Below are 14,687 nucleotides of genomic sequence, written 5' to 3' on the forward strand. Positions count from 1 at the left end.
GTGTGACATAAGGGACACATCAAGGTACTTGTGTCTCTGCCTTTGTAACTCAGTGGAGAAGTCAGGGAAAATAGAAACCTTTCAGTCATTAATGGATAGATGCTTGTGCTCTTGGGTCTTCTGAGTGCGATTTCCCTCTCTCTCTAGTGTAAGAATTTTATCAGTAGAGGTTTGGTGGAGTACGAGACGGCACCCGGTGGGTTCTTTCAATGGGGAAAAAGTGGAGTAAAAAATCTTGCCAAAACACAAAAAGCCATTTTTCTTTTAAGTCAACCCTGACATCGTTCTACATTAATGAAAATTTTATTTTTTTGCATTTTATCTTAGATTTTTATTTTTATTTTTTTTATTTTTTATTTTACACTTACATGGTTCCTTTTTATTTTGGATCAACTTTTTTGCTCTCACAAGGGATGAACAACGTCCCTTAAAATAGCATGGGTCATAGGTACTCTTTACTGAGAGTGGCTCTCTGTACCAATCACAGCCATTAAAAGTGTAAAAAAAAATGCATACTTTTAAAAACATTCAGATCATTGCCCAATTCACAATGGAGGAAGGAGTAAGGGGAGCTCTGAAAGTTTGTAAAAATGGGCAGGGGGGAGGGTTGCAGTGGATCAAAGGTAAAGATAGGTTTTAAAATGCATTGACCACCGATGATTGTGGAATTGTAATTCATAGGTGGTGGGAGGGGTTTTAACCCTTTCATTGACAAAGCAGTTTTTCCTTCTTTAACACCCGTTTAAAAAATAATTTTAATGCTGAAGGATACATATAACCCTCAAATATTTTTTTGAAAAAAGACACCCTAGAGAATAAAATGGTTGTAGTTCCATTTTTTTATGTTACCAGATATTAGCGCAACAGTTGAGGAAATGCAAAATTTTGGTAAAAAATCCATAATTTTAGGGCACACCAATGCATGAAATTAGTAAATGGGTAAGATATAAAATATGAGGTTGTGCCAAGTAAATAGATGCCCAACGTGTAATTTCTTAAAATTGCATGCGCCCATAAAATGCCGACAAACTTCAGCACCTGATATTTTCCATAGACAATGTTAAAAAAAAAAAGCCCCTGTTGGTCATCAGTTTATGGTTACCCAGGAAATCTGGTGCTAGAATTTATTCTCACTCCTACATGCGCAACAATATGAAACGTGTAGCACAATCCACGTTTTTGTGCATGGGTGGCCTGACACATTAGTTTTTGTTTGTACGTAAGTGCTTGGGCGTAACTTACATTTTTTACAGTTATTACAATTTTTAATTTTTTTCAATTGGGGGCAGGGTAAGAAGGAGAGCAGACGGATGTCCGCCGGCTCTCTCCCACCTGACGGCACAAGCTATACCAGTCCCAAACATGCCAACGGAATACATGTGCAGGAGGAGAGGGGGTGGACGGTCTCCATTACCAGGGGTGTGAAAGCGATCAGGTGACTGCAGGGTCACCTTATAGCTTTCATCTGGCAGTTTCGTAGCTTTCATCTAGCAGTTGGCTTGTCGAATATACACACACTCCCGGTGGCTGCAGCCATCAGCCAATGTATGCAAAACCCCCAGCTGTCAGGTCTGTACGACATACAGGCAGCAAAAAATAAAAAAAATTGTGACATATGTTTTCTAAGGTAAAAATGCATCAAGGTAAATGTGGAAGCAATCCCAAATTGTTGGCTATTTTGTAGAAAAAAAACTGGATATTAAATACCACAAAGAATTATCTGTTTAAAAAAAAAAAAAAAAAAGATTTGGGTACATTGTTGCAATGGAACCATTCTAATAGGAGCTACACAAGTCACTCAGAAGGTTCCTGTACTACTTTTGGGGCAACTTGCATTGACTTCTATACAGAAGTCATTTTGCAAGCTGCTGCTGAAGTCGGATGCAGGTCGTCTGAGGCAGTCGCGCTGCCTCAGTGTTAAGCGACCCTAACTATGTCTGTTTTACTTCCTCCTCACAGGACTACCAATTGGCAACCAAAAACTCTAATTGCTAGCCACCCTCTTCATACATCACGAGTAAAGCAGTACCATGCAGTCTTACACCTCTTGCATGAGCCTAAGGATAAAATATTACATTGCAGGTGATCTGTTAGCATGTGATTTACCTTTTAATTGATTGGAGACCTTGAAACAAAAAGCAATCTGGAGAAATGTTCTGCATGTTTGGCATGCAAAGTTAGGACGACTTAAGTTCTTTATAAACTGACTCCATTTGGAATTTTCTGTATTTGTAACAATTGGCATCTATGTGCAGTATGACTAGATTAACAATATTGGCAATTTGGCAACCCAAAACCAATCTTACTATTTTCTCTACTGAGTAGTATGCAAAAGTGTAAGCAAACGTAAAATCAAATTATATTTTAGACTGGGGACAAAACAAAATACATCTGGGATGATCTACAAAAAAACTACAAAAAATCTAGGGCAATCTTAAAAATAAACTATTTAAAAAAAAAATGCATCCAGGACAAAAAGGAGTTTACCATGCAAATATATTTGTTGACAGAGAAACTGACATGCACCATACTTCCAGAGGGACAAGTCTACCAGTAATAATAAACACCATGCAGAGAGATCCATGTATTGATTGCAATTATTTGATTTACTGATACAATATTTGAGACAATACTTGCCATTCTGCAACTGGCTCTGGCAACAAGAGAAAGAAAGCCTTGTACATATTGTACAGTTCAATTTGATTTGTACAAGTAAGAGTGAGGTTTGAGAAAAGAGCATCTCCTGGTCTTTAGATGCTGTGTAACTTTTACTGGTCAAGAAATTGCTCTTTTACAAGTAGTGTCCATTCTTGAATGTTAAGCTGCACTGTTAGGCGATTTTGCCGCGATTTTTAACAGGTCAAAAGTTCCACCAATCTAAAGAGCAGAAAAACGCCCAAATCTGCCCGAATTGAGCTACAAAAAAAGCTCCAGAACTTTTTTGAGCTTCAGGCGATTGGCTTCAGGCAATTTGGAGTGGAGATGTGAACCATTTCCATAGAGAATAATTGATTTTATTCTCCTCTCCAGATTTTTCGAGTTTCGGGCTTTAAGCTTCAAAACATTGAGGTGTGAATGGGGCCTAAATGGATTAAACTTTTTTCTGTTAATAGTTGGGTCCTTTTTTTAATGGCATTGCTTCTTACAAACCAGACAAGTAGTCTACATTTTTCAGGCTTCTTTTTGTTTACAATTTTGCTTAGACTCATTTTCTTAAATACATTTTCTTTGGGCGATGAACTTTCCTACTTGTCTTTGCTGAAGAGATTTGGTTTGCTAAGGCATTTTTAAAGATCTGTAATGGGAAATTCTAGGATGACTGATGATAGTTTTAAAAGTGAGAGATGATAGTTTTAAGAGGTGGCATTTAGGAATGGTCTCTTTACTTGGCAAGGTTGTAAGGTAAACGACTCATTGTCTAACAATTGGATTTTTTTTTGTCAAGCAATCTGTAACTAAGGTTAACTTGCAGCTAATACGTTGTACATGCACAGTTCTGTGTATGCAACCAATTACATAGTTTAAAGTAGAACAGAAGAAAAAACTTTTTTTTTTTTTTTTTTTTTCATTTTGGGTAGAGTAAGGGGTATTTATAGCCTCTGTCTGGGACAGTGTCCCATCAGAGATTTCCCTTCTGTTGTGACTGTGGGACAGGACATGAAATATATATATTTTTTTTTAATGTTAAAGCTTAGTTGAATAAGCTGACGTTAGATGCTCCTTGGCTACCATGCATAGTTGCACCTGATTTTGCACTCTCTAATTTTAGTAAAATCAGCCCCTTTATGTCGGTTATTATGTATCTGTTAGAAATTGCTCATTACTCAAGGAACCCTTTGCAACCTCTGGAGGAACCCTAGGGTTTAGAAAGGTTGCTCTAATCTTTTATATTGGTTCTTGCGAAAATACAGACGTATCGGGTCTGATGCAAGTAAATTTTAATGGCGCTCTAGGGAGCACAAACGTGGATGCATTTATTTTTACATTTCCTTTATTACCAGGTTTTTCTTGCAGTCTCTAATGTGTAACTGGTCTGACTATCCAGAAGCATGTATGAAAAGAAGTGCAACTAAAGGACCTACAATACAATTCCAAAAGCGTCGACCAGCCATTGGGCCACCTATTCATCCAAACAACGGGGTACCTACTCAACATATAGAATCAAATAAACAATAAAACCGAGACCCAAAGAGTGTACCACAAATTGAACAATTCTTTATTAGAAAAGTAATTGACAATACAAAAATGATATATCCATATTTGGAGCTTGCCCCACATTCAAATACCCCCACCAATTAAAAACAATCAGTTGACAACATTGTCACAAATTGAAACACTCCAGGGTCCACCACAGCCGCACATGCATACATGCAGACCAGGGGTGAGACTCAGGTTGAATATGAAATGTCCTGTGCTCCAAATATCTATACCCACATGTTCACTGTTTTGCAAACTCAGTGAGGTATTGCACAACTGTTGGGCACTGAAGGGAAAGTGCAATCATCTGAGCCTAGTAGGGTCAGAATGTGGAGCTACAGAGGTGGCCACAAAATGTCCAGACTTTTAGTATTTGCAGCTGGAAAAACTCGTGGATGGGTACTGTATTGGATTGATGTTATGAATGTGTTGGGATGGCGTGCTAGCTCAAAGCATCAGACTGAACATTTGGTGAAAGATGCTTCAAAAGTTCATATAATCGTATTGAAGTAGTTCCAAAAATGCTGAGAAAGTTGGTCATGAGAGCAGTGCACATCATATAAAAAAGAAATGGCTCTGTTGATGGTATCGCATTCAAAATTGCTATGAGTCCAGTCACCCTTAAACTGGTCCTTGTCTATGCAATAGGGTATCTAATTGGCTTCATAACAGTCCCATACAAAGGACCATAAATCAAACCACACAGTAGGTTTGCTCATCAATGCTGTCAGGACCCACTGCAGGGGGGATAGATTGATGGCTTTTTTTTTTTTTTTTTTGCGAGACTGTGACATTGCAGCAGACAGAATACGTTTGACACTTTTTTTTTTTGGGACCCGTGACATTTATACATGATCAGTTCTATAAAAATGCATGGATTACTTTATCAATGACACTGGCAGGGAAGGGGTTAACACCAGGGGCAATCAAAGGGTTAAATGTTCCCTAGGGAGGTGCTTTCTAACTGGCGGGGAGTGGACTGGCAGGGAGCAGAGAGGGAGAGAGAACTGTTCCTAATTACTAGGAACAGACAATCTCACTCTACTCCCCTGACAGAACGGTGATGATTGTTTACACTGGCAGATCCCCATTATGCCTCTCTGTGGAGTGAACGCGGGTGGTGTCTGGCGGCGCACACGTGCCCACAGATCGCAGCGTACGCGCCGGACATACATTGATACCGATTTGCGCAGGAGAGCCAATCTGCCGCAGTACAACTGAGCTTACCTATGTACCACTATACCATTAATGTACCTCAGTTGCAGAAAAATACAAGCTTTTTATTTTGAGAGCGATGCCTTGCTACATTTCTTAGAATGCTTCAGAGACTCCCTGGTATACAGAGGCCTTATAAGCACACCTTTACCCATAAGTTTTCCTAGCACCCCTGGCATTTCTCCACATTTGCCTGGCTTCCCCAGGGCCCCTTAATATGAGCTCAGGCTGCATGCAGCCCACGGGACACCCCTGATGTAGTGCAAGGGTCTGTCTGATTGGATACAGAGTGATTGGATAGATGGTGTGTCGTCCTATTATATAGTTTTGGTAAATCTAAAGGGGATTGTACAGAGATTGTATATTCAGATTGTATAGCATATGGCCTACGTTTATACATCTAAATTTATCTAGTTGCACTTTCAGTGTCATTAATTAACTGCACACCAAACACAGAAGCAAACATTTTGCCACTTGAAAAAACAGGTGACAAACGCAGTAAAAAAAGTGCAGAAATGTCCCATGAGCTACTTTGCCATGTTGTCACGTACCTGTTGGTAGAGCCTGATATGCAGCGGGCGGCCTCTCTTACACCTGATTCGAGCCCCCCCGGTACAGCAGACAGGGAGTGCAGAGTCACACGAGTGCCTGATTCTTTGCAGACCGTGGAATCCTAAACAGCTGTAGGAGGGATGGTACAGGCAGGCCGGGTCATACACTGGCGGACACGTCAGGAGCAGATGCGGAGGCAGAAGAATAGTCTGGATGCAGGCCGGGTCGGCAACGGGCTGGCAGCGAGGTAGCAGAAGGAGCAGGCAGGTGCTGTGGTCAGACAAGCCAGGTCGGGTGCAGGCAGATAGCAGGGATCGTCAAAGGCAAGCCGGGTCGGGTAACAGGAACAGGTAACAAGATGCAGGTAGCAGTAACACACGAGAACGCTGTAGAGCAGACAGCACCAAATCTGTGAACTGGCAGTGTTTAAATAGGCTGTTGGGCGCCAAAGCTGTTACCGCGCGCAAAGATGCACGCATGGGCGGCAATCTGACAGGTCTTGGATTCTCCTGTGCACAGGTGCGCGCAGATGCATCGGAGGTGTTCGTGTTCTTCGGCCACCATCTTGGATATTGGCTATCCCTTCCTGACACATGTGTAGCACAGTCTATTGAAGTCTAGGTGCGAGTATGGTTTTAAAGTGAAATTGGTACGTCTACACAAGAACGTTCATGCATCCATTCACATCGGTTTCCAAACGCATGGCAAACCGCACAGAAAATGTGCATTGTGCTTGTGTTATTACATGTTAAAGGCTCCTCAGGTGTAGCAACCACACCAAAAACTGCACCATGCTCCAAAATTTAGAGCAAGTGGTGGGACTTTATATGAAGCACACAGCAGCACAAAAGGAAGTCAAGTGACTGGGAAATACTGTTTATTCATGTTGTATAATCGAACATACAACTAATTGGGTATATAACCTCCAAACGCATTTGATCATTTGTAACATAAGTTACATAGTAGTCCGCAATTATTGAAACAGTTGAACAGACAATGGATACATTTTTACAAACAGCCACAAAGATGCTCTTCTCTGCCATTGCCCCATCTCAGTTGTGGACAGCAGAGAGGAGGACAAAACTCCTCCTACAGATCCTAAACTTCTCCGTGCAGCTGCAGAGAGACTTGTCTCTGCCCCCTCCCTGTCTCCGTTGTTGGCAGCAGGGAGGACAGAAATCCTCCTGTGCAGCCTTGGTACCCCCTAGCTTCCGCCTCCCCTGGTCTTAGCTTTCAGCAGACTCCAGGCATCCTCTGTTCCTCCTCCAGACCCTCCACTTTCTGCTTCCCAGCTCCACTCCAGGTTCTTCCTGGTATCGGCACAATGTAAGGGGGTGCACTGTGATGAAAGGGAGGGTGGGGGACTCTTAACTTATGGTGGGGTGGAGCTCTTGACATCTGATGTAAGGTGGTGGCCCTGTGAGGGCAACCATGATGCTGATGCGGCCCGCAATAAAATTGAGTTTGACACCCCTGGCTTATACCACTGTCACCATAAGCAAATATTTTCACTGAATGAAACTGATTCATTCAGTGTGTATTGTGATTGTCCACGGATCACATGGTACAGACGGGGCTGTGATTGGCCCTGTCTGTGCCATGTGATCACTGACCAATTTACAAATGGCAACACAATTTGTATATAATGGATGGCATGAAAGGAAGCCATCTATTTACAATTGTCATGTGATTGGTCACAGCGATCGCATGCTACCAGCAGCAGGCAGTTACCCTGATCAGTCATCCAGTCAGCCATACAGCTAGTGACAGATCATGCCATAAAGCGGCCCACAAGGTGTGCGCTAGGCCTGGGATGACGAATGTCCTTCCTAGCTATTTAACAATAGGCTTGCCAGGAAGAGGTTACACGTGTGCAGAATTTAAAAATAACTGTGGCAGCGGAAGGGTTAAAAAAAGAAGCTAAACACGGGTTAGGAGTTAACACAGCAATATGCAACAACTTGGTAAGTTGCCACGTATAATTGCACAAAATCACTGCTTCGTAAGATAGGCCTGTTTTTAATAATCAGTGTTTTGTTAAAGCGGTTGTATGCCCTGACAAAAAAAAAAAACCTGTAAGGCAAAGGCATACTAGCTCATTATGTAACAAAGTGCCCGCACTGCCTCATGGTCGCCAATCAGAGGGTGGACATGTTCCCTCTGCGTCTCTTCCAGGTTCGCAGCTCTGGTGCTGTGAGTGGGCAGAGCCGCGATAATGTCATGCGCAGGGGGAGTCTGTTCAGGCTAGGTCAGGCAACGTCCACCGGACCTTCAGAACGCAGGCGACGCTGACGTCAGTGGCTGCATGCAAGATGAAGATCTCCTAAACCGTGCAAGTGGGGTATACAACCGTTTTAATGTGAGGTTTTGGCTTTTTCCTTCTTACTCTGTGCTATACATATTTTAGCTTCTAGAAGTTTTCATGCTAAGATCTGACTTGATTTTCTAGTGTTTGCTGGTTCAGTAGGTTTAGGTTGTACTGATCAGCATAATGCAGGGCTTGGATAACAGATGACTGTATCAAGGAGCTATTCCTGGCCCTACAAGTCACAAGGGTAGAACAAAGGCTACTGTCGTGTTCTGCTTTTTGCTGGTAAAAATGTTACTGTATTAGTGGAAATTTAGTTGTAAACCTATTCATAAATCAGCATGTCTGTGACCCGATGTCTATCTTGCATCAGGAAACCCACATCTTACAATATCTATATGTTTCTAAAATAACAGTTGCTCACTGGGAAAATGGTGATATAACTGGTACAGGCACATTCTTTAGCTTGTATCTAATGATCAATACATATTTATTGTCCTAACATGCTTTTCTTATTCCCTGTGTGCCTCGCATACATTTTTAGATAACACTATATAATGTCCTCCTTTTTTTCTCTGTCAGAAAAGTTTAGTTTGCAAAGTGTGGTAACCACTTTTCATTTATATAGAAAATTAGTTCAGCCTTTTGAAGGTCTGGATCCTTTAAATCGATTTATTAAAGTTTTTTTTTTTTTTTTTGCTATAATAACAAATATGTCATACTAACCTGCTCTGTGCAGTAGTTTTGCACTGAGCAGCCCAGATCCCCCTCTTCTTGATTTCCCCACCAACACTCATGGCTTCTGCCAGGCGCCCAGATAGAATGCAGCTTGCTGTGGGGGCATCCACGCAGGGGCGTGCCCGACACGCAGCTCTGGCTCTCCATTCACACATGGAGCCATGGCTTGGCCCTGCCTCTTGTGTGTCCTTTATTGGCTCACTGGATGTGGTTGACTCACTGCTGCCAAAAGCCAATCATGAGTGCAAGTCCCCGGAGAGGCAAGACTCTAGACATCGCTGGATTGAGACATCTTCCACCTCTCCCCAGGTACTCCCTAAAACCCAATGTACGCAATATAAAAATTGCAATTTCATTTGCAAAGTTGGAGCTCTGGCCAGCCTGTTTCACCTTCTCATTATTGGTTAGTTAGTGTCATACTGAGGGAACAGCAGTAAGGTGATAGGAGAGGAATTTTACAATATTGGCACTTTTTTTTTTTTTTTCTGAATTTTTTTTTTTTTGTAAGAGTGCAAAAAAGTGTGTACCATTTAGACACCCCGTATACAGTATGGTGCCTTACCTGTTGCTTTGGGGATCTTATGGAGCTTACAGTAAAGGGTTTACATTTTGGCTTTCAGGTTGCATTTTTTTCATCGGTTGGTTTTCCAAAACAGCATTGTCTGGTGGCACATGATCACAAAAAAAGCCAACAAGTGTTAAGTAGAGCGACCGTTTTTTTTTATTTTTTATTTTATTTTGATTTTTTTGTAGTATATTGTGAAACTGGAGTGTGTGTGTGTGTGTGTGTGTGTGTATATGTGTGTGTGTGTGTATATATATATATATAATTTTATTTATTATATAGTATGTGTGTTCATGACATGTCACTGAGGAAAAGAACAAGAACGTTGTAATCCTAGTCTGATAAAGAACACTTTTCCATGAAACAAAAGAATGTACCATGCACTGAGGCTGTCCACCAAGAGCGATCATTCAGTGATCTCGAAACAGCACTGCCCTAGCTTGGCAGCTGTCTCTAATGCCTTGTACACACGGTCGGACATTCCAACAACAAAATTCATCGGATTTTTTCAGACGGATTTTGTGCCAAACTTGTGTTGCATACACATGGTCGAACAAAGTTGTCGGAAAATCCGATCATTCTTAACGAGGTGACGTACAACACCTATGTCGGGACTATAAACGGGCCAGTAGCCAATAGCTGTGGTCTCTTAATTTATTCTGAGCATGCGTGGCACTTTGTCTGTCAGAATTGTCTACACACGATCGGAATTTAAATGATCAGATTTTGTTGTTGGAAAATTTTTTAGATCCTGCTCTCAAACTTTGTGTGTCGGAAATTCAGACGGAAAAAGTCAGATGGAGCCCACGCACGATCGGATTTTTTGACATGATCTGATCGCACATTTTCCATCAGAATGTCTAACCGTGTGTACAGGGCATAACACATTGTGGGGATTTATGAAAACGAGAGCAGACACAATCTGGAACAGCTGTAATTAGTAACCAATTAGCTTCAGCTTGTTCAAATAAGCTTTGAAAATTAAATCTAGAAGCCAATTGGTTGTCGTGCACAGCTGCTTCGGATGGTTATTTTACTTGACAAATGTGTGCTCTGGCAACACTGTACCCAAATAAAATAGTTTTTTTTTTCTCCTCACAAATAGAGCTTTCATTTGGTGGTATTTGATCACCTGCGGTTTTTATTTTTTGCGCTATAAACAAAAGAACATTTTGGAAAAAAATAAATTCTTTGCTTTCTGCTATAAAACATATCCAATAAAAAAAAAAATTGAAATCCAATTTCTTATTAAATTTACTCCAATATGTATTCTGCTACATACTTTTGGTAAAAAAAAATTCCAATAAGCATATATTGGTTTGAGCAAAAGTTATAGCGTCTACAAACTATGGGATAGTTAGACTTTTTGAAATATTTTTTACTAGTAATGGCAGCAACCAGCGATGGTTTTATTTATATTCTGTACTGCAACATTGTGGCAAACAAATCTGACTTTTTGGGGACCAGTGACACCAATACAATGATTTAAAAAAAAAAGTTCCATCACTGTATAAATGACACTGGCAGGGAAGGGGTTAACATCTGGCAATCAAAGGGTTAAATATGTTCCCTATGAGCGCTTTCTAACTGTTCCCTATGAGTGCTTTATGTGTGTGGGATGCTTTGACTAAAGGAAAACAGAGATCCGTGTATCTGCTTAGCAAAAGGAACTACAGTCTGCTCACATAATTTTTACATTTATAAAAAGACAGGCACTGCTGTCTACGGCTCCTGTGCGCATGCGCGGGAGTGACGTCATTGCTGTTCCGGCACTGTGAGTGGCCGGAGCAGCGATATCCGAAAGAAGATCGACGCTCCATGCTACAGGGGACAGTGGTGGCATTGCTGGCTCCTGTGTCAGGTATGTGAAACATAATGGGCTACTGTGTGATGCATAGTAGCTCATTATGCTTTACCTTTGCAGGGAGACAAAGAGGAAGTAAACCCATTAGGGTTTACTTCCTCTTTAATGCACAGCAGCACACATACCATTGGGTCATGGTGATCTACAGTGATAAAGGGTCATGCTTTTTTTTTTGTTTTTTTTGTTTTTATAACGTTGCAGTGCGTTGGCAGCCCATTCAGCATGAATGAGCTGCCTTAACATAGTGCATGTCAATTTGCCACAGGCGAATAGCCTCTAAAAGACGGGCAATCATTTTATCATATTTGAAATCGTACATCTGATTATCATGCTGGCAATCCAATGAACGTTTTATTAACATTTTTCTTCGTGTCTGTAGTTGCCCATTGTGGAGAAAATTCGAGCCATCGCTCAGAAGGTCTATGGTGCTGCAGACATAGAACTGTCTCCAAAGGCTCAGTCAAAGATTGAAGTTTACACTCAGCAGGTAAAATATCTGACAAAGCAAAATTCTGTATTAACTGACAAATTGATCAAAACATAAGCTGTATCATCATATGAGGTGTAAAAGGCTGAAAGGGCTGCCAATTATTGCCCATTTTGAGATTTACCGCTGTTCCCAATGCTCAGACCACTCAGACAAATGACTTGCATTACGCCAGAGTTTGTTATAAGCGGTGGTAGCCATCTGAGATTTTCTTATCCCTGTCGGTATGAAGGGTGGTTGCAGGAAGTTGTTTTTTGTTTGTTTTTTCTTGCTGAACAATGTTGATCTGTATTCTTTGCAGTCCCTTATAAGATAAGACACTATACATATTAAATTTTTCCACATTTTGTTGTCACAGCCTTATTCCAAAATACATTAAATGAATTTCTTTTACTCAAAATTCTACAAACAATATCCCATAATGACAACATGAAAAGCTTGTTTTGACCTCTTTGCAAATGTATTAAAAATAAAATAATCCCATATACATATGTATTTTACAGCCTTTGCTCGATACTTTGTTGACGCTTCTTTGTCACCAATTACAGCCTCAAGTCTTTTTGAGTATGATGCTACAAGCTTGGCACACCTATTTTTGGTCCGTTTCTCCCATTCTTCTTTGCAGGACATCTCAGGGGCCATCAGGTTGAATGGGATGTGTCGGTGCACAGCCATTTTCAGATCTCTCCAGATCGGGATCAAGCCTGGGCTACTCAGACATTCACAGAGCTGTCCCATACCCACTCCTTTGTTATCTTGGCTGCATGCTTAGGGTCATTGTGCTGTTGGAAGATGAACCTTCGCACCAGTCTGACGTCCAGAGTACACTAGAACAGGTTTTTATCAAGGATGTCTTTGTACATTGCTGCATTCGTTTTTCCCTCGATCCTGACTAGTCTCCTAGTTCCTGACACTGAAAACATCCTCACAGCATGATGCTGCCACCACCATGCTTCACTGTAGGGATGTAATTGGCCAGGTGATGAGCGGTGCCTGGTTTCCTCCAGACATGGTGCTTGAACTCTTTGGCCTGAATGGCAATCTGTTTCATCAAACTAGAGAATTTTGTTTCTCATGGTCAGAGTCATTCAGGTGCCTTTTGGCAAAATCCAGGTGGGCTATCATGTGCCTTTTTACTAAGGAGTGGTTTCTGTCTGGCCACTCTACCATACAGGCCTGATTGGTTTAGTGCTGCAGAGATGGTTGTTCTTCTGAAAGATTCTCCTCTCTCTCCACAGAGAAACACTGGAGCTCTGTCAGTGACCATCGGATTCTTGGTCACCTCCCTGACTAAGGCCCTTCCCCAATCGGGGGCCAGCTTTATTCAGGAAGAATCCTGGTGATTCCAAACTTCTATTTATGGATGATGGAGGCCACTGTGCTCATTGGGACCTTCAATGCTGCAGAAATTTTTCTGTACCCTTCCCCAGATCGGTGCCTCGATACAATCCTGTCTCGGATGTCAACAGAAAATTCATTGAACTTAATGGCTTGGTTTGTGCCCTGGCATGCACTGTTAACTGTGGGACCTTGTATTGACGGGTATGTGCCTTACCAAATCATGTCAAATCCACTGAATTTACCACAGGTGGACTCCAGTCGAGTTGTAGAAACATCTCAAGGATGATCAGTGGAAACAGGATGCACCTGAGCTCAATTTTAAGTGTCAGGGCAAAGGCTGAATAATTGTGTACATTTTTTTTTTCGTCATTTCATTTTTAATAAATTTGGAAAGTTTTCAAACAAACTTCTTTCATGTTGCCATTATGGGGGTATTTGTAGAAATTGGAGGAAAATAATTAATTTTAATTATTTTGGAATAAGGCTGTACCATAACAAAATGTGGAAAAAACAGTGCTGTGAATACTTTCCGGATGCACTGTAAGGATAAATTGTCAATGTTGACTGACGGAGTAAAGTACTGCTTTAAAGATCAACTGTATTCAAAAAACTTCTAACCCTCCTGCCCTTCCTCCAGGTCCCTCACTGACTCCATTTCCACCTGAGATTTTTGTGTCTCACAGACTGACAGGGGATTTTTACATTGCATTCATATTGTAAAAGCACTATTGATCCACATATTCAAGTAATGATTGATAACATTTTTTTGCTTTTTTTGCCTTTGACAGGGATTTAATAAACTTCCCATTTGCATGGCCAAGACCCATTTGTCTCTGTCACATCAGTCTGAGAAGAAAGGAGTGCCAACAGGGTTCACTCTGCCCATAAGTGATGTGCGGGCTAGTATTGGAGCTGGGTTCATATTTCCTTTGGTTGGAACTGTAAGTAGTGTTGTAGCCTATGAACAATATTTATGTAAGCATGTGTGCTCCTATTCAGTGCAGGCTTATGATTATAGCTATAATGCCTTCCCATAGAAAGTAATTGCAATATGTTTTTTTAATGATCGGTGTTTACAATGGGTCACAATATGTACAGAGTTCCGGGCTGCATGATGTACAGAGTGCAGTTTCAAGTATGCTCTATGTTCAGAGTTCAGGGGTGTGCTATGCACAGTGTGCAGGGTTCATCTCTTTGACAGGCTGCCCACCACTCCAGGTCCCTCCACAGCACTTGTCTTCCCCCCTCCCATGATCCGGCTGGAAAAAAAAGCCTCCATAATATGGCCTGGCGGGCTATATTGCACCTGCAGGACTTGTTTTGACATGTGCTCTAAGGCAATGTGCACATAGATTCAGTGCATAGTTTAATTTATTAGCTTTGTTTATTAAATGTGTATGTATGCAAGCATCAATTCTCT

The 14,687-nt window shown here is 41.3% G+C and overlaps 1 protein-coding gene across 2 annotated transcripts in view; it reads left to right on the forward strand.

The window, feature by feature from the left end:
* MTHFD1L (methylenetetrahydrofolate dehydrogenase (NADP+ dependent) 1 like) overlaps positions 1-14,687 on the forward strand; it is a 377,119-nt gene that overhangs the window by 277,370 nt on the left and 85,062 nt on the right. For both annotated transcript variants that reach the window (XM_077486370.1, XM_077486371.1), the window contains exons 25-26: positions 11,819-11,926; positions 14,056-14,208. In XM_077486370.1, the coding sequence (XP_077342496.1) occupies positions 11,819-11,926; positions 14,056-14,208 (261 nt within the window). The remainder of the gene's footprint in view (positions 1-11,818; positions 11,927-14,055; positions 14,209-14,687) is intronic.

This window comes from Lithobates pipiens, unplaced genomic scaffold (assembly GCF_037356315.1).
Source record: "Lithobates pipiens isolate NorthernLeopardFrog02 unplaced genomic scaffold, aLitPip1_a1.2 Scaffold_18, whole genome shotgun sequence".
NCBI lineage: Eukaryota > Metazoa > Chordata > Amphibia > Anura > Ranidae > Lithobates > Lithobates pipiens.